At 47.7% G+C, this 23,479-nt stretch overlaps 1 protein-coding gene across 10 annotated transcripts; it reads right to left on the reverse strand.

Moving 5' to 3' along the window:
- Positions 1-26: 26 nt before the first annotated feature.
- C18H2orf80 (chromosome 18 C2orf80 homolog) lies at positions 27-21,686 on the reverse strand. Of its 10 annotated transcripts, none has more exons than XM_070242173.1 (9): positions 21,535-21,686; positions 19,728-19,809; positions 17,907-17,989; positions 16,574-16,661; positions 16,152-16,223; positions 7,889-7,976; positions 7,514-7,638; positions 7,153-7,196; positions 27-500 (listed from the first exon to the last, which is right to left on the reverse strand). In XM_070242173.1, the coding sequence occupies exons 1-9, from the start codon at positions 21,573-21,575 to the stop codon at positions 482-484; spliced, it is 642 nt and encodes a 213-aa protein (XP_070098274.1). In that variant the 5' UTR covers positions 21,576-21,686; the 3' UTR covers positions 27-481. The 10 variants fall into 10 exon arrangements, with proteins under 10 accessions (XP_070098274.1, XP_070098278.1, XP_070098273.1 ...); XM_070242177.1 differs by having other exon boundaries at positions 7,514-7,667; XM_070242172.1 differs by having other exon boundaries at positions 7,514-7,671.
- Positions 21,687-23,479: the final 1,793 nt, after the last annotated feature.

A 23,479-nucleotide genomic window follows, 5' to 3' on the forward strand; every position in this document is an offset into this window, starting at 1 on the left:
TTCTATTGAAAGAAAGCCTGCACCCGTTTTTCTTTTAATGCTTTATTGAAACGATTTTAAATGTTTCCATATGAGAACACAGTAAAGGCAATCAATGACAGATGAATTTTATTTTGGACTGGAACTTTGGAAAACTGCCTCCTACCTCACCACTCTGCAGTATCCAGTGCTAAGTATTTGTAAAATGTGCTACAAGACCAGCCTGCTCCGACATGGAAATACTATATATCCTGGGAACTCTCTAACCACAGTCTTCCAATCACAAATGAAGCAGCATAAAATACACACTCCCCCCCCCCCCCCCACAATATAGCCATATGATGTGATTCTGAGAGAAGAAAGCTTGATACCCAGAATAGCACTTCCATGCACTTTGCATCGAAAGATGACCGTAAGGAGAAGGTGCCGGCGAGAGTCGCAGCTTTAAGGTGATGTGTCTGTTCCTCTCCCAGAGATTCTGTTACGAACTCCCACAGTGCAATTACAAGTTTCTAAGTGACCTGCAGAATAAAAAGATGATTTTGGTATCAAGCCCATCAATTTAACACGGACACAGACATTAGCTTTCTATCTATAGGGTAAGATCAAATATCAGATACTAAGTTACTGACAAAGATGGGTTAAAATAAATGTAGGTACAAAGAAATTTCCACGGAATTGTTCTGAGACATTTGGAAATTGAGTTATATTTCTCAACTACATACAGTATATGACCCCACACTGGATCCTGTACAGAAATAAAAAATGTTTAAAAAAGGACATTATTGGGTCAATTGACAAACTGGTATATAGACAGTAAATTAAATAAAAGTATCAATGTCAGATCTTCTTACGTTGATAACTATGCTGTGGTTATTTAAGAGAACGACTATTGGGAAATACACACTGAAGTATATACGGGTAAAGCGATATGGCAGATGTAACTTCAGAGAAAATTATTTATCTACATACAGAGAGACAGAGAGTGAAAGCGTAAAGCTGATGGAGCAAAATGTTACCCATTGATGAATCCGAGTAAAACGTATTTGAGGGCTCTATGTACTATTTGTGCAGCTTTCCTCTAAGCTCGAAATTATTTTCAAATGAAAAGTAACTAATAAAAGTAATACTTTTTTTGACTAACCTACCCAAAGCAAATAATTTCTTTGCCCCTTAGCAACTGTGTGTTTGTGGCATATTATTTCGAATTTCTTCTACACTGCTTTGAATTTAAACTTAAATGGCCCTCTCTCCACTTCTGATAGAGGGTGCTGAAGTCTCCAGCTAGCAGAGTGGAGTCATCTCTTTCTCTCTGCAGTTCTAGCCCCCCGTAGTTTGACGCTCTGTTGTTGGGGCACGCATGTTAAGGACTGCTCTGCTGTGGTTTCTTGGAGAATTGACCTGTTAACATTATGTGATGCTCTTCTTTATTCCTGATCACTTTCCTTGCTTTGAAGTCAGCTCTGTCTGAAATTAACATAGCTCCTTTTTATTTCTTCTGACAGTCCTTGCATGATTTATTTTTCTCCCTACATGTACTTTTAATCTACCTGTGTCTTTATATTTAAAGGTGGTTTCTGGTAGACAGCATATAATCAGTTTGTGTTCTTTTGATCCACTCAGACCATTTCTCTCTTTTTTCCTCATAATTTTATTCTGAAAGTTTTCATACAGAAAAGCTGAAAGAAGCGTACAATAAACATACATACGCCTAATGCCTGGATTCTGTGCTGAACGGTGTGCTGGGTTTGCTTCAGCGTACGTGAGTGCCTCTCTTCATCCCTCTGCCCATCCATCAGTCTATCTCTTTCCTCATGCATTTCAAAGTAAGCTGCAGACAGCAGTACACTTCACCCTAAACACGTCGGCCTAGGTGGCCTTCAGTGAGTTCAATATATTTAAATGCAAATTTTATAAATGAAATGCACAAGCTTTCACCATCCTATGAGTTTTGACAAATGCGTCCCTAGCAAGATATAGACCAGTGCTGTCCAGTAGAACCGTGCACAGTGATGGTCTGTGCCATTCAGACACAGTAGGCACTAGGCACGTGTGGCTACTGAGTTCTGCCTTCTGATTGTGCATTGGGGCCACTGATCCTCAGAGTGATTTCTGATGCAGGTGGATTAATATTGAACACATTTGCTCCTGTTTTCTATTAATTTCCCTTGTTCTTGTTCCTGTCTTCCACTCTTTTTCTGCCTTTTATGGTTTTAACTGAACATTTTATATGATTCTATTTTCCTTCCTTTCTTATCATATCAATTATTTCTCTTCTTAATTTTTTTTAGGTAGTTGCCCTAGAGTTTGCACTATACATTTACAACTAATCCAAACCCACCTTCAAATACCACCACTCCCCTTCATAGGTAGTGTGAGTACCTTATAATAACCAAATAATCCCAATTCCTTCCCCCATCCCTGTATCCCTGCTGTCACTCATTTCACTTATCTACAAGAATACATGAGCAAATATATATATCCATCAGATATACCAAACTGAATACATTGGCTATTATTTTGAACAAACTACTATCTGTTAGATCAAGTACAAACAAAAAGAATAAAAGTGTTCATTTTGCCTTCACTTTTTCCTCCTCTGATGCTCTTCCTCTCTGAGCAGATCCGAGTACCTGGCCTTTATCATTTTCCTTCTCTCTAAAGAACTTCTTTTAACATTTCTTGCAAGACAGGTCTACTGGCAACAAATTCATTCAATTTTTGTTTGCCTGAGAAAGTCTTTATTTCTTCTTCTCTTTTGAAGGATAATTTCACACGGTACAGAGTTCTAGTTGGTGTTTTTTTTTTCTCTCTCAACACTAAATATTTCACTGCACTCTCTCCTTGCCTGTGTGGTTTCCGAGGAGAAGTCGGATGTGATTCTCGTCTCTGTTCCTCTGTGGATAAGGCATCTTTCCCTCTGGCTTCCTTCAGGATTTTTTCTTTATCTTTGATTTTCTGTAGTTTGAAAATGATATGTTGAGGTGTAGTATGGGGGTATTTTTTCTGTTTAGTGTTCTTTGAGCTTCCTGGACCTGTGATTTGGTGTCTGACACTAATCTGAGGGAAATTCTCAGTCATTGTTTCAAATATTTCTTCTGTTCCTTTCTCTCTCTCTTCTGATGTTCACATTACAGGTACACTACAACTTTCGTAGTTGTCCCACAGTCCATGGATATTCTGTTCTTTTTTTTTTTTCAGTCTTTGTTCTCTTTGCTTTTTGGTTTTTGAGGATTCTATTGATCTATCCTTGAGCTCAGAGAGTCTTTCCTCAGCTATGTCCAGTCTGCTAATCAGCCCATCAAAGGCATTCTTCATTTCTGTACAGCGTTCTTGAGCTCTAGCATTTGTTTTTGTTCTTTCTTAGGATTTCCAGGTCTCTCCTTACAGGTCCCATCTGTTCTTGCATGCTGCCTACTTTATCCATTAGAGCCCGTAGCATATTAATCACAGTTGTTTTAAGTTCCTGGTCTGATAATTCCAACATCCCTGCCCTGTCTGGTTCTGACGCTTGCTCTGTCCCTTCAGATTGTGTTTTTTGCCTTTAAGTATGCCTTGTAGTTTTTTCTTGATAGCTGGAGTGACATGCTGAGTGTAAGGAACTGCTGTGAATAGGCCTTTAATGATGTGGTGTGGGGTGTGGGGAGGTCCTGTGAGTAGGTCTCAGTCTTTGGTGAGCCTGCACCTCTGACTGTGAACTCCACAGTTTCTCAGTTTTTTTCTCTCCCTTAGGTGGGACAGATGACTAGAGGGGCTGGAGTTGAGTGTTTCTCTTCCTCTAGGTCAGTCAGGCTCTGACAAGACCCCAGCAGGTTAGTCTCTGTTAACTAGTTTCCCCTGGGGGCAGCCTCGTAAAAACAGGCGCTCTGGCTGTTGCCAATGGTTCCTTTTCTTCCCCTGCTGGAAGCAGGTGGGGTTTTCCTCCAGTATTTACCGTGGGAACCTAGGGAGCTCCTGGAGGTAAGGCTGACAGTGTTGTGGCCCCGTGACTGGGTCCCTTGGAGTCTACAGCTCTCAGAGTTGCCCCCACCAAGCCTCAGCAATCACAGTGACAGGCCCAGGGTCCCATCAGTGCTCAGGAGTCTGCTCTGTGAACCATCACCCTGTCTTCTCCAACCTTGGGGGCAGGGGTTTGCCTGTGTCCTCCCTGCCTTACAGATCCAATAAGATTGTGAATTTTTCAGTCTGTTCAGCTTTTCTTTTTTTCTTAGGAAGATTAACACCCGCCACCAATTCTGCTCTTTTTGCTGAGGAAGATTGGCCTTGAGCTAACATCCATGCCCATCTTCCTCTACTTTATATGTGGAATGCCACCACAGCATGGCTGGTTAAACGGTGCATAGTCTGCACCTGGGATTGGAACTGGCGAACCCAAGGCCACCGAAGTGGAGTGTGCGAACTTAACCACTGTGCCACTGGGCCGGCCCCAGTCTGTTCGGGCTTTTCATTCATTAGGACGGAGTGGTGGTCTCTAAGCTCCTTATGTGTGGAACCGGAAACTGGAATCCTTCCCATTGCCCCTCTCTCTGTGTCCTGCTCTGGCCCCTCGGGCATGGGGATAACAGGAGCACTTACCCACCTCAGGCTGTGGTCCTGGCCCTTCTCTGAGCCCCTCACACAGGCAGCTCATTCAGTCCCAGCACAGCCTTCTGAGGTGGGTCCTGTCAGATCTCTTTACAGATGAGCAAGTGAAGCAGACAGGACTCACTTGACAACCTGCCCAGGTGATGGAACGGGGAACCGCGACTCCAGCCGGCCTGCGACTGCAGAGCCCCTCTTACTCTTGTTGTCTCTGCCCTGGAGCTCCTGGCGTGGCCCGTCCATTCCCAGCTCGACTCCTGGTGACGTGCCCCATGCTGACACGTTCCTAGGGTACCGCATAGCTCCTACTATTTCGACTGAAAAATGAGCTGCTAATACCCACACAGTATAAAAGAAATCTTTAAAACTGTTTCCAAGAATACCTGTATTTTAAAAAATAATTTCTTTTTCTTTATGAAGAAATTCAGTGGCTGGAAATAAATAGAAAATTCTGAATAAGGCATTGTTTTATCTCAAGGTTAAAAAAATTGGGGCCGGCTCCGTGGCCGAGTGGTTAAGTTCGTGCGCTCCGCTGCGGCAGCCCAGGGTTTCGATCCTGGGCGCGGACATGGCACCACTCATCAGACCACGTTGAGGCGGCGTCCCACATCCCACAACTAGAAGGATGTGCAACTAAGATATATACAACTGTGTACAGGGGGGGTTTGGGGGAGATAAAGCAGGAAAAATAAAAGATTGGCAACAGTTGTTAGCCCAGGTGCCAATCTTTGGAAAAAAAAAGGAAGATTGGCAACAGCTGTTAGCCCAGGTGCCAGTCTTTAAAAAAAAAATTGTTCATCAGCTAAAAGACATGATATCATATCCATAAGCCATAAAGGGAAAGACTAAGAAGTTCAAATATATAAAATGAAAAACGTTTTCAAACAATAATCTGTGAAAGCATGTTTCTCATACATTTAATAAACATTTATTTCTTTGATATTTCTAACAAATCAATCAGGCATGTGTATCTGTATATTGATACGTACATGTGTAGCGAGTATTTGAGCATCACACGAAGCGGTGCCGGTGGTTGTTTCTGAGCAGCAGGAAGGAGTGTGGTGAAGAGGAAAGCTCTTACATTTCACTTCATGTTTTTCCTATTGCTTAAAATTTTTAACATAAGCACGTATTACTATTATAATTTTTAAACTAATTTAAAAAGTACATTATCCAGGAGTTGGAAAAGATGCCTGAAGGATACAAATAAGAAAGCATGAAGAAATCCCTCAAATGTGTTTTATGCTGTTTGATTATCAAGAAGGGGCCCTTATGGACGGTTTCATCTCAGGATTGGCCCTACTGAGAAATGGGCGTCTGTTGCGACTCTCCTGGTCTGACAAGCATCCATTAGCCTGCAGAAACGGCTGGTCCCTAGAAACGAGCCTCTGGACCATGTAGACAGGACACAGCGGTTGAGAGGACTCACCCAAGGAGCATTCGCTCACTGCCAAGTCTCTAACCAACAGTAAGTGCTGAATATCTACTGCCGGCAAAGCACTTCCCACACGTGCGGGAAACAATGAAACAGGATCTGCTTCCATCCAGAAGCCAATGAGCTGCGAGGGTTGCAAAGGAAAACACACCTGGGATGAAAGTACAATTTCAAAGTAACATACCGATGAGTCGTCTAGGGAGCCAGATCTTCAGTACCCGAGGTGCGTGGCTGAGCCTCTGGGGTCTAGGACCCCTGTTCTTTCGTGCACTTTACAGCCTAGATTATCAGTGTGTGTGTGTTATTTCTGGAGTTGTTACTGTTCTTTGATTTTCTGCTGCCTTGTTTTACTTTCTAAAGCTTGTTATCCCCAAACTCAAGTTTTAAAAAGAACATCATTTTACTTCAAAAAGTTCTTCAGTGACAAAGATATGGTTCTAGAAAAGCTATACCTTCAAATTTCCTTACAGCAAATGCCTTTGAAAGAAACTCAGAGATGTGAGCATTTCTGAACAGTGTGATTGTTCTGTCACCGGGGAAACGCTTAGTAAAACCTGAGGCCACCAAAGAATTCAGGCCGCTCCTAAAGCATTGGCTACATTAAGGCCACCTTTCCCATCAGTCAGCAGTTTGCCTCAGAAACCTGAAGAAGGCCCAGTCTACTCAGAGATCCACATTTTTAAAATACACAGCACAGCAACCAAACCAAATAAAAAGAGAATTTCAATCTCACCTGTGTTTTCCTGAAGCAAACCCAGTTCATAAGCTGGTGCATCAACTTTCAAAATCCCCTCTTTCCTTTGAAACTTTCAACCCTCCTGCTGACCCAGAATTTCTCACTCAGCAAAACCTACATCATCCCAGACACCCTGCCTGCACCACTTTCTGATTTTCTCCCCTCTCGGACCAGCTTGGCCTCTCCGACTTTTCGACTTTTCGCTTTGCACGTTACAACTGAGAACCCAGAGCTGGAAAAGCAGAACGCCCTCCTCCCGTCGGTTCTTTGCGGCCGGTCTGACCATTCTCTGAATTCTGCAACAGGAATCAGATAGGGCAGAAGCCGCAGAGATCAAAGCATCTCTCACTAGTGAGAACCGACCGAGAACAGGAACATTGGACACAGACAGCAACACAAATCTTCTCCTCGACACACTTACTCGAATCCAGAGCTGATTAACTGGCGGAGAGTATTTCTCAAATGCTAAAAAGATAATAATAGTTAATGTTTATTTAGGGCTTACTCTGTGCCAAGCACCGTATACCCTCTTAACACGCACAGCCTCAGTCAATCATCCCAACAACCTTGAGAGGCAGGTACCATCACTCTTTCCAGTTTGCGCAGGAGGAAACTAAGGCACAGAGAGGTTACACAGCTGAAGTCACACAGCTGGTGACTAGTGGGCTTTGGAGTCACACGCAGAACGTTTAACTCCAAAGGGCAGACTTTTAACCACACGATATGAAGAACTCCCCAAATATCTGGTACCCTTTTGGTCCGATTCGTGTTTTTAGACCTACTTTGTTCTTTGGCCGTGTGTCCACAGATGCGTTCTTCGACGGTTTCCGCGCCGCGACGCCTGCTTCCCTGGCAGAGCTGCTGGCGGCGGCGTTTGAACTCGCTGCTCCCCTTCTCGGCTTGACCCCTGCAGGCACAGGTAGTGGCCGCATCTGTCTATCTGTGTAAAAGGCTTTTTTAATGAGTCTACCCACAGTTTGAGGGCCTTCCCTTCTAGAGTTCTTTGCTCCCGTCACCAAAGGGTCTGAGAAGTGACACGGAGGGAAATCGAGTCAGAAATGTGCCTCACTCTTTTCAGCTCAGAGACCCCGTGACCCTGCTCTGCGGGCGCCCTCCCGGGTCCGCTGGGACCTCTCCGCGCGGAGGCGAGCGCTCACCCTGCTTGCGGGCGTGTTCCGCGGCCTGGGGCGCCGTCAGCATGGCGAAGGGGTGCAAGGAGCGGGGCACCGGCGGCGCTCCCGGACCCTGCAAGGGAAGCAGACCTGCCGGTGGGGCCGCCCGCGCCTGCCGGGGACGCGCTTGGTCGGCACGGGGCCGGCCCCCGCGCGGCCCCTGGACATCGCGCCATCGCTCACCCGGCCAAGGCGCGGCCGCTGCGCCGGGGATGCCCCGCCACGCGCCCATGCTCTTCGCGCTTCCCCGTGCCGGCAGCACCCTTTCCTCCCCTCCTCCTACAGGCCCCGCTCTTCCTTTAGAGGGAGCTCAAAAGTCACCTTTGCGGAGAAACTTGCTCCATGTCCCCCCTCCCCTCTCCCATGCCGGCACCCACCGCGCCCGAGGCGGAACTGCTGACTGGCTCGTCTGGGACTGAAAGGATGCTGTCACGTGGACACCCCCGCGTGTCACAGTTGGTAATAACCCGCTGTCCGCGGCACCGCGAGGCCGGACCTGCGCCTGCGCTCACTCAGTCACTCCACAGGTTTCAGTGAGCACCTCCCATGGGCCAGGCCCTGTTCCGGGGGCCGGGTTTAGTGAGCAGGAAGGGTTCCTGCCTTTGTGGGGCTGAGTGAGGAGACACGAACTACAGACTGTTAGAGCAGCAGCGTGAGCCTGGCTGTGCCAGGTTTAATAAGCTAAGCTCGGCGCTGCGCGGGGCAGCCGCTGGGCAGCCGCGGCGTGGAGGCAGCCCGAGGAGGGCTCTGCTCTTTGCAGCGCTCCCGCCGAGGCTGGCAGGGGGGCGAGCGTGGCGGAGCTGGAGAGGCCTGTCCGGCCGAGGGAGCCGGAGGCCCTCCCAGGAGAGGAAGGGGCCGCGCGGCCGGGCGGGGCGGGGACGGGAGGCGCAAGAGGGCGGGCAGGGCGGGCGGAGGCGCCGACAGACACCTGCGCGCCCGGTGGTCCTGGGCGGAGCGCGCCGCGCTTGACCGACGCCCACTCCAGGGTGCGGGGCGCCTTTGGAAGGCTTCCAAGCAGCGGCTGACACGGTCTGATTTAGGTTGAAAGCAGCTCAGCCCGGCCGCGTGGCGAGAGTGGACTGGGGTGCGGCAGCCGGGGCCAGGCGGCCAATTCAGCCTGTCATCTCCAGAGCCCCAGAGAGGGCCCAGCACATAGTAGGCCCTCAGGCGTCATGGACTACTTGAGTAACTGCAATGGTGGCTAACAGCACGGACGTCAGCCAGGCTGTACCTGAATGCAGGCTGCACCATCCACAAGTCGTGACCTCGGGCCTGTCACCTGGCGTCCCCCGGCCCCTTTCCTCGTGAGACGAACATAGCGGTGACCGCCCCCCGCGCGTGGAGGGATCAGAGAGTCAGCACTTGTAAAGCGCTCAGAACGGTTCTTGGCCCAGAGTACAGCACGTTAACTTTAAAAATAATGATGATAATAGTAATTGTTATTTATCTCTATCGCCATCTTCATCATTTCTCTCCCTGACTCAGCTCCTGCTGCGCACAGTTACCCACGGCGGATCCTGGCCGCCGTTTCCTCCGCCTCGCCTTCCAGAGAAAGGCTGAGTGGACTGCTGACAAAGAATCAATCAGAGCAGGAGGCCAGAGACCGCTAACACCCTCTGCAAGATCAGCACCTTCCTACTCTCTTACTGATACAGCTTCAGGCTTTATATTTACAGAACTCGTATTTTTAAGGAGCAAAAGAAGCTTATACAACTCTCTTCACGTGTTTCTTTCAGCAAACGCCCCATTTCATCAATAGGGCACCTTGTATGATGTTTAACTGAGGCGACACCAAGACAAGGACGACAGAATGCATACCCACTGTTACATTTCCAGCTCAGCAGAAAATTCCTTCTCTCTATCTTTATTACCTGAATCTCTTAATGATCAAGTTCCCACATAACTGGTATCCTTTCAAAGTAGGTAAAAATCTGTATTTCCACAATCTGAATTTGAGCTCTAGGAGAATCGTGTGGTTTATATATAGGTTTTTTCCTGTCTTTTTTTTTCTTTTCTTTTTTTAAAGAAAAGGACTGTATTTGTATATTACTTTGCAATTTGCAACAGGAAGGACTGAGCAGACACCTGGGAGATGCCTGTGTTCCTGACAACTGTGGAACCATGTACCAGCCCTGGTCTGCCCACTCCAGACTCCTTTTATATGAGAAGTAAATCTGTTTTTCAAGATTCCTATGGGTTTTCTGCTCTATCATACAGAAAAGATGGATTAAATAATAAATGAGGTGTGTTCTCTTTATTGACAGAATAGCTTATGGGGCTATTCCAAATTTGACCTCAGCCTTTTATTCAAATGGCAGAAATATTTATTGCGAGTTTACTTCATATCCAGTGTTGTAAAGAATTAAACACAAGCGGAAGCGATGGTCTCTAACCTCAAGAAGCACATAATCTACTCAGAAACAGGACCCTGAAACACAGACGGTAACTGAAGAAGGCTTCGTGTCAGGGTGGGGCAATGATGGCCGTGACAGCAGCCCTCCAGGATGATGCATCCAGGGACAAGGGGAGGAGAACAGCTCATATGCCTGCCTTAGAAGATCCCAGACGGATGTTTTTCATACTAGTTTCCCCATCTGCTGGGGAAGACGGAACTCGGAACTCGATGATTTTAAAGTGACTGCCAGCTCAAATATGCTATGAGTCCTGATAATCTGATGACTCATGCAAGCAGTTAATATAGCTTCCTGTGTGGCTTATGTGAAAAAATTATTTAAAAAGTTGGATGAAATTTAAATCCTAAACCTAGAGTTAATCATATGCTCTTTTTTTTTACTTTAAAACTACTTTAAATCTTTATCTTTATTGTGTCAATGTAAAAGTATTACTATGATTGTTATTTCTCAATTCAAGTACTTATTGAGTGCCAAATTATGTCCAAAGCACATTCAACAAAACTTTCTTGTAACTGGAAGGGTGAGGAGGAGGAGAGGGGAATGTGGAACAGCACGTAGGAATGTGCACAGGGCTCCATCGTTAAGGGCTGAAGAGCACAGACAGTAATCTTTATCTGCCCTTCAACCCAGAGCAGGACTTATTAAAACACCATTTTGATATCGCTGAGATGGAGGGTGGGGAATTTCTGATCAAAGATCAATGTCAAAGCAATTGAACATATGCTGTGACAATCATATTTTCCACAGTAAAAGCTGACCACGTGGTCATGTGGTCTGGAAAGTTTGTATCTGTCCAAGAAGTTTTGCAAATATGGTTGGAATGTTGCAAAATCATATTTTGTAAACATTTTAAAGTTTCTGAAGATAAAGGGCAAATTTCAAATGAGAAGTGTACTGGAAAATCTAAGACTTGACTGATTATATCCTATCACAGTTTTTTTAAAAATTGAGGCTCTGTATAAATTAAAAAGACAAACGACCCAACAGAAAAATGGATAGATTTTAACAGGCACTTTACAAGAGAAGAGCCACGTGAGGAGTTGCTCATTGGTAATGAAGACCACCACCCCCCCCCCGCCCCCACAGATGGACCAACTAAGAAGCCCGGAAACACCCAGCGTTGGTAGCAACCAGATGACCCCCAGCGCAGGGAGGGCTGTAAAGGGGACGATCCTTTGGGAAAAGGACTTCCAGAGAGTGGAAGACGCGAACGCAAGGTGACGCAGCATTTCGCTCCCAGCACACGCCGCGCAGAGACTCTCACTGTCGTCGAGACACACAAAGGGACAAGCACAGTCTGCAGAAGAGTGCAGACAAATCGGGGTGTGTTCCTATAGCCGAGTACACCCTGGGGACGTGCGACCCCGCGGACGAATTTCTGCGGCGAGACGCTGAGTGAAAACGGAAGGCCGCGCGATAACGCATTTGCTTCATTTCATTCCTCTCGCTTCATTTGTATATCCTGCTTTTATTTCATTTATATGAAATGCAAAGAACATGCAAAACTAAACAATATAGTGATTAGAGATGCATATGCAGTAAAACTATCAAGAAATAAAAAAGAATGATGGACACGTAATTCAAGATTGTGGAAACCGGTGAAAGGACGCACAGAGCTGAACCACAGCACGCACGTGGCGGATTTGCTGTGGCTTGGTCTCTATACTTTAAACATATACTCTAAGTATTCCTTTGAGCATAACTGAGATTGAAAGCCTGGTTTTTTTTTGTGTGTGAGGAAGATTCACCCTGAGCTAACATGCATTGCCAATCCTCCTCTTTTTTCTCTTGAGGAAGATCAGCCCTGAGCTGACATCTGTGCCAGTCTTCCTCCACTTTCTATGTGGGACGCTTCCACAGCATGGCTGATGAGTGGAGTAGGTCCACACCCTCGAACCTGGGCCTCCAAAGCGGAGGGCAGGGAACTTTAACCACTGGGCCATGCCCCGGCCCCTGAAAGCATGTATTTTAATCTCTCATCATGAAGATCTGTCAATGCTGAAGTTTGTTTAAATGTATGTCCCTCCCTTTATCATGAAAACACTTCCTCATTTCTGTACGATTCAGGCGAGTCATCCTCTAAGAAGAGAAGGTTCGTGGTGGAGTGTTGGAGTAGGTGCCCGGAGTCTGGGCCTGCAGAGGTGAGAGCCCTAGCTGAGAGGTCAGGCTGCTATCAGTGGGCTCCTGCAGACAGGAGGAAGGAGGTTGGCCACCCTGAGGGGGAGGGTTTGGAAATAATAATGCTAATTTCGAAGCTCCCCATGTGCCAGCATCCTGCCGCTGACGTGCATGGTCTCGGTTAGTGCTCGGGACACCTGGTGTGATCGGGCAAGTGTGATCATGCCTGTTCATGTGCAGGAAAATGGGGAATCAGAGAAGTTAAATAACTTACCCAAGGCCACACAGCTGGCAAGTGACAGCACTGGGACTGGACACCTGTCTGTTTGCCTCTGAAGAGCATGTGTGGGGCAGTGGAGGTGAGTGTGGAGAGTCCTGTGCTGGCGGAGGGGACACCAGGGTGTGGCGTCAGAAGAGAGAAGGGGAGCGGGTGTTCCGAAGTCCTCCACCACCTCCGCTGGGCTTTCTCCTCTCTCTGCACAAACGTTTCCCCTTCCTGCCTCCCTTTCCTTTTTCCCTCTTTCTCCATCAGATGGAGCAAAAGAATATTTTTATCACTTGCTTTATTTGTTGAAGGAAGATTTACGCTCCTTTTTCTTCAGCTTAAAATTCAGCAGGACATTTAATATTTATCTGAAGCTAATTCTAAGTAACCCTCACTTGTTTGAGGCCCTTAGTTGAGTTTTTTCTGAGTCCTAGGTCCTCGGCAGAGAAACGGCTCCTATCAGCAAAGCCCAGCTCGCTATGGGGAGTAGAGGCTGAGGCTGAGACTGGTGCACCATCCTGGGCCTGGGATGCTTTCTGTCACCAGGTGGCAGCAAACAGTCCTGAAGACAGCCACGAGCTTCGCTCCAGGGTTGGGAAATTCTCCAAGATCTGGTTAGAATTCAACAGGGCAACAGGCTTCCGCAGGGCAAGTTCAGCCGTTGCCTAGGAGACATTGCATCTGCAGGAGTCAAAGGTCATTCAGATACGTGCAGCAATTAAAGAAGCACCTTTGCTATTAACTATTTTCTGGAACAATCTCATTTCCTTCTAGTTAAAGCTATTTTTTAAAATTATGTTAAATCCCAAAAGACTGTTGTAAAGTAGCTCTTACAATTTGATTTTTGAAATGCTACATTTGCATTGAGGGGTCCTGCTCATTCCTTATTCTCAATGTGGAGAAGGTCGCTGTGTGGAGCTGACGTGTGGCCACTCGAGGAAGCCCTGGGCTGGCGGTCGTCAGGCAGGGGGGCCTGTGAGGCTCACGGGAGCAGAGGTTCTTATATCTGTAGCTCAGGTCACATCACACCCTTTGTGGTCACTGGCTGTGTAAAGCAGAGTTTACGCTGTATTAATAACACACACACATGCTTGATGAGCAATTTAATTTTTGAATGTTTAGAGCAGTGGCTCTCGACCAGCTGTGACTTGCCTCTTAGGGGACATCTGGTAAAGTCGAGAGACATTTTTGGTTGTCACAATTAGGAGGAAGCTACTGACATTAGTGGGCTGAGGCCAGGATGCTGCTGAACGTCCCACAGTGCACAGGACGGCCCGACCCCACCTCCACACACCACGAAGGATTAACTGGTCTGAAATGTGGAGAAGCCTGACTTACAGGAACACGGAGGAGGTCAGATGCCAAACCCAGACCCCAAGGGCCAGAAACTCAGCTACAGCAACTACAGTGTCGTTTTGAGGTTACTGTGTGCCAAGCACTGAGGGCTTAACTGAGACCGACTTACTCCATTTCCCATGTCAACCCCATCTTCTTGACCCTGTTTTTACAAAGAAATCAAGGCTGACCACAGAAGACTTGCTCAGGATCACTCTTCTTGTGGCTGGTGGAGCTGGGAGCCAAACCCCGGCAGCCTGGCTTTCGAATCCTCATGCCGTCTTTCCTGCCGGAAACAATAAATGTGCCGGCACACGTATCCTGTACCAATAGACAAGCACAGCCTCCGAAGGAAAGTCCCCTCCACACAGATGTGATCCACTCCCCTCAGAGCTGGCCACATGTGGGCCTTCTATTCGTGGTCACTGCCTGTGATGACGGGACTGTGTGTGACCGAACGGAGAAAGTGTGGCAAATGCTCTTTCATGAAGAAGCAAATGACCGGATGGAAGGTAGAGACGAGACGGCTGGCTCCTCTGCTCCGCGTGGCTTCCCGTTCTGGTCCCTGTGAGTGGACCTGGCTCAGCCAAGCTGCACAGACACCAGACACCGTCTTGCACACCGTAGTGACTGTTGCCCCGGGTGGGCCTGCAGGGCCTCACAGCGCCGTCCTCTAGGACATGGTTCTCCGGATTTGCCCTTTGGCCACATGAGTGGACACCAGCTGGCCCCTAGACTCGCCCAGGCTCCAGAAGGTGAGGAGAACACAGTTACTGAAGAGAGGGGCTTGGGCTCAGGTAAATAAATATGTTGGGGGCGTTGGGGAAACGGGAGGAGAGAGCAGCCTGCAGAAAAAACAAGCAGGAATGACCGGGATGGTTTGCTAAGCTCTCCAAGAGACTCAAAGAGCTGGGCGTTCTTTAAAACTCAAGGCAGCTTTGTCTCTGAACAGTATCAGGCCTGGGGGACTTCTGTCTCAGCCAAGGTGGAAATTCTGCCCCAATATAAGACCCATGAGAAAAGCAATCTTGTCTGGCTTGCTCACCGTCATATCCCCTGCACCCCCACTACACTGAATGAATGAATGAACAAATGAATGAATGAACAGAGCTGAAGCCAGAGTGACGGAGGGAGACTGAGTCTCGGGACCATGACCAGGTCACATGTGGGTTCAGATGAAAGGATGGTTGGTTCCAAAGTTACAACATGTGGTAAATACTTGACTCCTGGGCCGGGTCTGGTAAGCTCTTGCCTCTCTGTGACCCACTGTTTGCGTCTGCAGGTGGAGGAACCACAGAGGCAGGTGTCCCTGTGGCCGTCGCCCCCCTGCCCTGCCTCTCTTCCAGATCCAAGTGGGTCACTGAGAGCAGCAGTGAGCAGAAGGCCTGGGGCGAGGGATGGGCTCCCCCTGTCCCTCCCTGCCGCCCCTGCCCTCCCCCTGCCCTCCCTCCCCCTCTCTAGAGGTGGCTCAAGGTAAAGGCACCACCTCGAAACAGCAGCCAGATTGAAGGTTTACTGCGAGCTCGTACACGCATAGAGAGCAAACCTGAGCTGGCTGTAAAGACCATCCAGAACACTCCGTGGCTTTTAGATCAGTCTGTGGAAGCCCAAAGGAGGGGGCCCAGGGTCCCACGGTCGTGGGTCAGAACTCAGACCCAGGTCTCAGGCCCGATCGTTGCCGCTCCCGCTGTGGGAGCCTCATGGTCGTCTCAGGGGAGGGGAGATGTGACGCAGCTAACCAAGTAATTATCAGGAGGATGAGCCTCGTAACCCTGGTCCTCATGCCTGGAAGTTACGGTACCTCAGACAAGGAGGACCACGTCACAAGAGTGAGCGAGAAACTTAATCGGAGACAGGCCGAAGCGGGTCTCCAGGCTGGTGCCCTCCTGCTGCCTCTGCCTGGCCTGTCACTGGACACAGTCGTCCTGCTGATACCGTCCTCGACGCAAGGAAAGCACTTTACAGACATTGTCATCCAAGGGAGACGTGGCTACACCTGGTTTTGTACGTTTGATATAAAACTGTTATTTCATGCCTGAAAGTACATTATAAATTTATAAAAGAGAGAAAGTCTCTCTAAAAATCCCTTACATTGATAGTCTTAGGTCGCCCTTACCTTGGTGGCACCAGAATTGGCAGAAGAACCAGCCCTATAAATTGTAAAGACTTCCTCAATTGGGATTCTGTTCTGTTAAACAGCAAAAAATGTCTTGTCAGATCGTGGCTTCTCTTTTACTACAGAACAAAACTGTCCAGCACATCTAGGATGGTGCCTGGGCACTAAATAAATAAATTCTAAATAAATGGATAAATCAGAGTATCCAAATACTAATTATTTATGTGTTTCATTCTGGGTTTTTTTGGCCCCTTAAATACAATATATGTCTTTTTATTATATCTTATAAAAATGAAACACTTAATATTAGTAAATCCTAAACAGAAACATTTGGTTGAAAAATAAAATAAATACACATTAATATCAAAATGCACACAGTAGATATAGACTCTCCGTATATGCACACAGTGTTCTTTCCTTACCATTAAGAGTCCAGCGTAAGACGATAAAATCATTGCTTCTCGTTCCCTGCGGTTTGTATATATGGGTCTGCCACGAAATGGCATTTTCCTAAGGGGGAGGATGAGTAAATAAGAATAGGGGTTATGCTTGTTCTTTAGACGCCTGCTACGGTTGTGACAATAATCCGGTGGCCGCGTGCCGTGTATTAATTCGAAAGATGGATGTGACCAGTCTGCCCTCAGCGCAGCTCACACTCTGAATTTGAATCTTCCAGCATGGCAATATATTTGCCCTCACCTGTCCATGTTCTCACAGCGATCGGACACTGGCAGACGGGCCCCACGGTGGACAATTACAGTTCTGTGCATGTCCTTACCCTTCTGTGGCTGTTTGCTTGGGGGACTGTGTTTCCCATTGTGAGCTTGTGTGCTCCCGGGGACCCCAGCAGCACTTCGACATTCCAGGGGGGAAAAACACGCTGGGGACTAAGCTCGTCGCGCCCCCATCCCCACTCCTCCCCAGACGCGTCAGGGCCAGCAGAGCCCCGATTCTGCCCTGGACCGAATGCCATGGTGAAGAGGGCTGAAGCTAAGAATAACGTCCACCCAAAGGAAAGAGTCAGGAGGTACGTCCCAGTGACATGGTCTGGGGTTTGGATTAAGCCATGCCTGACACAGACCTGCCCATGCGCTCTTCAGATACGGAGGCAATAAACCCCCTCCCTTTTTTTCTTACATGTGTTCAGACTGGATTTGCTACTGATTACAACTAAACCCTGACTGATACAGCCACCGTGGACCCAATGTGTGAGCTAAGGCCTGGAGCAGAAGAAATGAGCCGCCTCTGGAAGAAGCTCCTTGGGCCTGGCCTCACTGGTTTCGTGTTCTTACCAACTGAGTGGGTCTGTCCGGCTCACAGGGAGAAAGGCCAGTCATCAGGGGAAGGACACGACTCTGATTCAAACAGCTCAGCTCAGGGACGTCTAGTTAAATGCTTAGAAATCGCGGCCGACAGTCCTTGGGGAAAGACTGCAGCCTTTACCCACAGAACGGACCCTTTCAAACCTCGGCACGTACACAAGAGAGCAGTCGTGTCGCTAAGGCACAACGTGCCCGCAAGAAAGAGCTTCATCTGACAGAAACCAGTTGGCAGAGATGCAAAACATGTGAACACCTCTGTGACTTCCTGGGCTGACAACCGAGATGTTTCTTCAGATTTCTGGTTGGAGACGGACACTTGCCTGTCAATGTTTTCAAATCAGAGTGCCTCACGGTGGAAGACGCTAGATAGGACGTCCTCTGTCATCACTGATAGTCACACATTAAAAAAAAACAGAAAACGATTTCAACTTACACTTCCTCCTGCTCCAACCAAGTTAGGTCTTCTGAGTGATCCAGCCATTGCAGCGTAGCACTGACGGCCAGGTCATAGTGAGCCTGGAACAGGGAGCACAGGGGGACACTGCACATCAGCCTACATGCTGGCCCAGGGCCCCCTGGACCCAGGGACCATGTTGCTGCTAAGCCCGTTCTACAGTTTTGTCTTGTCCACGTGGTGAGGATCAGCAGCTCTGTCCGGTAACCTGACACTCAGACGGAAATAATTAGGGATCTTCAGGGGCTGAATTTACCTCCCCCTAGAGCAGATTCTTTGACTTGTGTGGACAGGAAAAGAAAGGATACGTTCCTGGAAAGGATGCTAAACTGGATCAGGGAATCTGGGTTCAAATCTAGGTTTAGCCAACGACTCGTGGTGTGTCCTTGGGTGAGCAACTGATGTTCTCTGAGCCTCAGATTCCTTAAATTTTAAAATAGGAAAAGATGAAGGTAGAGGAAGAGGGACACAGAGAACAATTTCTAATTCTGCCACCAGAACGTCAGAAATTCGTCCCTGGGGCACGGGGAAGTGGTCATCCACCTGGGGAATGGGGGGTCCCAGGGGGCTTCAGAGGAGAGGCCCCAGTGGAGCTGGGCCTGAGGAGGAGGAGGTCTGCAGGTGGAGGGGGACGTCCAGGTGGGGCCAGCGTGAGCAGAGGGCGGGAGGCGGGCCTGACTCAGAGACCTGCTGCGTCTCAGACGCGGGGAAGGAGTGAGGACCGAGCCCATTGTCCACCCCCCTCCCCCACCCCCCAGTCCCTTCTCCTGGTCATTTCTCATCATGTTCACCATCTGTCTGTCAAACAGCCCTTCCCTCCTCCCCACCAACCCCAGAAAGGGAAGGTTGGTTTTGTTTTCGTGTTTTCAGAGGCTTCTAAGGTTCTATCTAATTCAGACAGTCTCTAAACAATGTAATTATTTCTTCCAGGGACAGAATCAAACTGAAAAGAGAACCCCAAAAAAAAGGAAGGAAGAAAGAAAATGGACTGTGATCAGCTGTGAAACCTCATCCAGAGTTTGACGCCTGGACCAGCCCCGCGGGCCTCACCCGTGTGCTGTTGGAAATGGCAGTTCCCAGCCCCACCACAGACCCCCAATCAGAAGGGCCTTGTGATGAGACCTCATTAAAGTCTGGGAAGCACTTATCTGATGGATGGAACTCTCCACTTAATGTGTGCAGAGAAGTACTGAGAGCACAAGGTTTCTCTGCCTCTTCAGCTGCGAGGAAGTCAGACAGGGTGGGGCGGGGGGGTACCTTTCTTCCTTATTAAATGTGCAAGAATAGAAACTGGGTGAGCATAAAAAAGCCGAGGTTTACTAATTTCTTCTGGATTAGATCTTTACACAACTTCCTCCTTAATTTATGTGAAGTGAACTTTCATTATGTAACATGAATCTGTCTTTCAACATGAATAATAACACAAAGAATTTTAGGATTATTCAATTCTTTGATTTTCTCCCTTAATGCAAATAGAAAAATATACATATATTTGAGAACTACATGATAGCTAATATTGTCAGAAACATTTTAACATCCTGTATGTAACATTTAACCTGGCACTCATCTTGCATTTTAATCGTTTCTAATAGCAAATAGAAGTCTCATGACTTTCCTTTTCTCATTCTTTTGCCCTCAGTTTAATGAGTTGAAAAGACCACATGGACAGTCGTGGGATGAGAAGATGAGTAAGGGGATGTCTGAGGTGTGAAGATTGGCCTTGTTCACGAGACACACGCATCCTCGTTCCGTCCCCTCGACACACACGTAACACAGTGTGACTCACAAGCCTTCCTTTACCATGTCATCTAGCAAGGTGGGCTGCCTTCTTCCTTTTGGGTCAAATTCATTTTCCCGAAGTCTGATGCCAACATAATCTCCCCTTGAAAGCAAGAGAGCAGGATTGAACCATTCCATTGGGAACGATGCAGGAGCTCAGAACACAGGAGCATCCTTCCCAGCCGCCCCCGCCCCCCGAAACGCTAGACAAGTCCTGCTTGGATGGCTCTGGCAGCTGAGTTAATACTGCATTTTGATTTAAACGCAATTCTGCAACGCTGCAGGTGTAAAATGTCTAACTGTGATTAATAAATCTCGTTTATCTGAAAATTAAAGTCACATAGAACAGAATTTATAGGAAAGCAGGGAGTATGATAAATCCCCAAATGCAGGAAAGGTTTTACAAAACGGAAAGCATTGAGACCCACTGTTTACAGTAAGGGTCCCCTGCTGCCGTGTTAGACTCAGGCCCAACGTCCAGAGTTGATGGATTCCAGACACGTGACATTCTGTACACATGGATTCTTTTGCCAGGGCTGCCCCCATTAGAATGCAGATACCCTTAGGAGGAGCTGCGCCTGAAAACATCTCAGTGACTCCACTTGAGTGCATCCTCTTCAGATCCCTTCCTGACAGTGACACTGAACAAGGGAGGACAGAATACGGGCCCTGGGAGGAGACTGGCAGGGCACCGTCTTGGGAGAGGCAGGAAGAGGGGCTAGATGCAGGAAAAAGCGCTCTGGGGTCTCTGAGGTCGGTCTCCAAAATCGCACAGTTTACGTCAGGCCAGTTCTGCTGTCAAGGTCTCTACCACATGCTTTGAGCATGTCACTCTGGGGGGATAAGTTTGTTTCTGGCTCCTGAAATCTCTTCTTCTGAATTATTAAGCTTAAATTGATGAAAAAAATTCTCGAATTTTTACTTTGTAATTCCAAGTTACCTTATTTGAAGTAGCCTAAACTTATCCTTTGGATATAAAAGCACTTTTGAATCAGTCTTGAAATTCCAGTTGTGTGTGGAGGAATTGGCATTCCTGATTATGAAGTCTTCTTTATTGTGTTGGCCTCCAAACACACATGTGTGAACATGTGCATTCATACATAGTTTATTCTAGCATTTCTTTAGGACTAGTTAGAAGATGATTATCTCAGTAGGCACACAGAGGGCTTTGGATGGAGACCGTGGTAAGGCCTTGGCTGAAAATGGTGTTATGGGTGTTGAGCCCATAATACATGTGAAATAGAACGTGACCATTTTTCCCTTTTACTATGGTCTATGATTGTCACCAGTCTCTTAACAAAGTATCAAGTTAAAGAAAAGCTACTGCAGGAGAAAAATTTTTCCATGGGGAAACTTAATGGTTTCTTTGTTGGTTTAAAAAAAAAAGTCCAGATGGCAAGAAAAAGGAGGTGAATTGCTTAGTTGATAAAACTGACGATAAAAGAGGCTGAGGCTGCCACTTGAATGCTGGGCCCTGGGCACTTGTTCCAGGAATCGGCCCTGGGTCTTCACCAGCAGGGCCCTCATGGATCCACCCCACCCAGCACAGGCTGACAGGGGTGGGGGGAGGGTTGGTCCGCTCTGAGGCTCTAGAGCGGGGCATTCAGACCCGGAGCTGCTGGCAGAAGCATCCTCCCAGGAGATTCAGCGCCCCTGGGCACCAGGTGGGGGCCGCGGGCCGCAGACAGGCGACATCATCTGGCTTTTTCAGCCAGTGCAGTAGATTCTCCCTTGGATTTTTACCCCTGCCGATATCCACACCAGCTATGACAAGAAACCCACCAAATGTCGCGTGTAACAAGCAACAGTCGTTCTCAGTCATACTTACAGGAGCTTTTTCATCTCCTTCTTCAGGAGCCTTCTTTCCATGACGAAAGGTTTACCCGGCTAGCAGGTGTCTGTGGCTTACACTGCCCCTGATTTCCTTCCGTGAGACCCAGCCTCTCTGAGCCAGAAGCTACAGCAGCGAATCAGAGAGAACTGAGTCAGGGATGCTATCACCCCAAATACCAGTCATGGAGTCCTGGCCCTGGAAGGGATCCGAGAGCGTGTGGGGCTCAAGCCTCTTCCCCAGCAGCTTCCAGGTCAGAGAGCTGTCTGGAGGCCAGGGCACAGGACTTGAGCAGATCCGATGCCTCTTACTCCCTGCAAGTGTTTCCACATTCACCACTTCCTTATCCTTGTGAGAAACTAGCAAGTGAAGCAGGCATGGCTCAAGTAACAGTGGGTGAGACTATGTGGGCAGAACCATCCAAACTTGGATGGTTTGTGATCTGACTATGTTTGAGTTCTGTGCACTTTCAACACACCGACTCCCAGTGAATCCAGCCTGGGGCAATGGCCCGGGATGGAGCTCTCCACAGAACACACATACAGCTTCCTAAGGCCAGGAGGCCCTCGAAAAAACCCGTGCTGACAGCCAATGTGAGGCCATGTCTTCCATTCCCACCCCCACATGGAGCCAGAAATTGGAATTCAGGTGATGGGGTCAAAAGGAGTCTGAAGTCTCAAAAAGGAGTTTATGAAAAAAATCATCACTATGAATGAGGTGCCCAGGGAGAGGTATGAATGGGATATCAACTGTATCTGAGATGTTTTTATTTCTTAAAAAAGATTTAAAGCAAATTATGATGGCTAATTTTATGTGTTGACTTGGCTGGACCAATGTGCCCAGATATTTGGTCAAACATTATTCTGGATGTTTCTGTGAAGGTGCTTTTTGGATGAGAGTCCCATTTGAATCAGTGGATTTTGAGCAAAGCAGATTACCAGCCGTTATTTGGGTGGGCCTCATCCAGTTAGTTGAAGGGCTTAAAAGAACAAAGACTGACCTCTCCTGAGCAAGAAGGGATCTGCCAGCAGACGGCCTTTGGACCCCTACTGCAGCTCTTCCCTGAGTCCAGCCCACCTCCTCGGGTTTTGGACTGGCCAAGCCACCACAGTCACAGGAGGCAGTTCCTGAAACTAAATCTCTCTACGTGTACACACATCCTGTCGGCTCTGTTTCTCTGGAGAACCGTGACCAATACACACATACAAGAAAGACATTAATATTGTTGACTCTGAGGTGATAGTTCCATGGATGTTCATTATGTTACCTTCTGTACTTTTGAAATTATGCATATGTTTTTGAATCACTACTCTAAAAATGCTTGGTAAAAAAACTTTACAAACTTTTTTTAATTGTACCGTATAAACGTTAAACTTCATTTGGTTCAGCTCTCCAACAACAAGCAGAGGCAACAGGATGCCACCGACTTAAAAGGAATTCTTCACCAGACCAGTTTAATTATTTTGGACCATTCTTGCTGCTGCTCCCTCTGCTTTAGCCTTGGAGGGGAGCTGGGAAAGGTGAGGGGGAGAGAGCAGGAGCGTCCGTCCCACAGGACTGACTGCAAAGACAGTGATACTGCTCTCTGCAAGACAGCAGTGGGAGAGGACGCTGCAAGCCAGAGGGGTGGCTTTGTGGCCCAGAGAAGGCAAAGCTCCGGACCCCAGGAGGCCGGATGCCGGGTGCAGTGTCCACTCCATCGCTGACTGGAGTGGCTGTCGCCAAGTCTCTTGGCCCTTCATGGCCCCAGCCTCAGGTGTCGTCTGAGACGTGACGAGCTGGTTAACTTCACCACAACACTTTCTGCCCTGACTTTCTACAGCTCCATAAAGGTTGATATGTGCTATCATTCTGCTAATTCAGTAAGTTGGAAAAACATTTGTCCTTCTTCAATTCCTTGACTGGGGAGTAAGGGGCTCTCTTAGCTTCCTGCCTTTTTAAA

The sequence above is a fragment of the Equus caballus genome, chromosome 18, assembly GCF_041296265.1.
Source record: "Equus caballus isolate H_3958 breed thoroughbred chromosome 18, TB-T2T, whole genome shotgun sequence".
NCBI lineage: Eukaryota > Metazoa > Chordata > Mammalia > Perissodactyla > Equidae > Equus > Equus caballus.

What these genes read in the sequence shown, in the direction of transcription:
- C18H2orf80 (XM_070242172.1), bottom strand. Translation starts at nt 21,575, where the DNA reads ATGGAAAGAAGGCTCCTGAAGAAGGAGATGAAAAAGCTCCT. An exon ending in AAGGAGATGAAAAAGCTCCT is followed by an intron (nt 19,810 to 21,534) that starts GTAAGTATGACT and finishes CTTGCTTTCAAG; the next exon opens with GGGAGATTATGTTGGCATCA. An exon ending in CCACCTTGCTAGATGACATG is followed by an intron (nt 17,990 to 19,727) that starts GTAAAGGAAGGC and finishes TCCCTGTTCCAG; the next exon opens with GCTCACTATGACCTGGCCGT.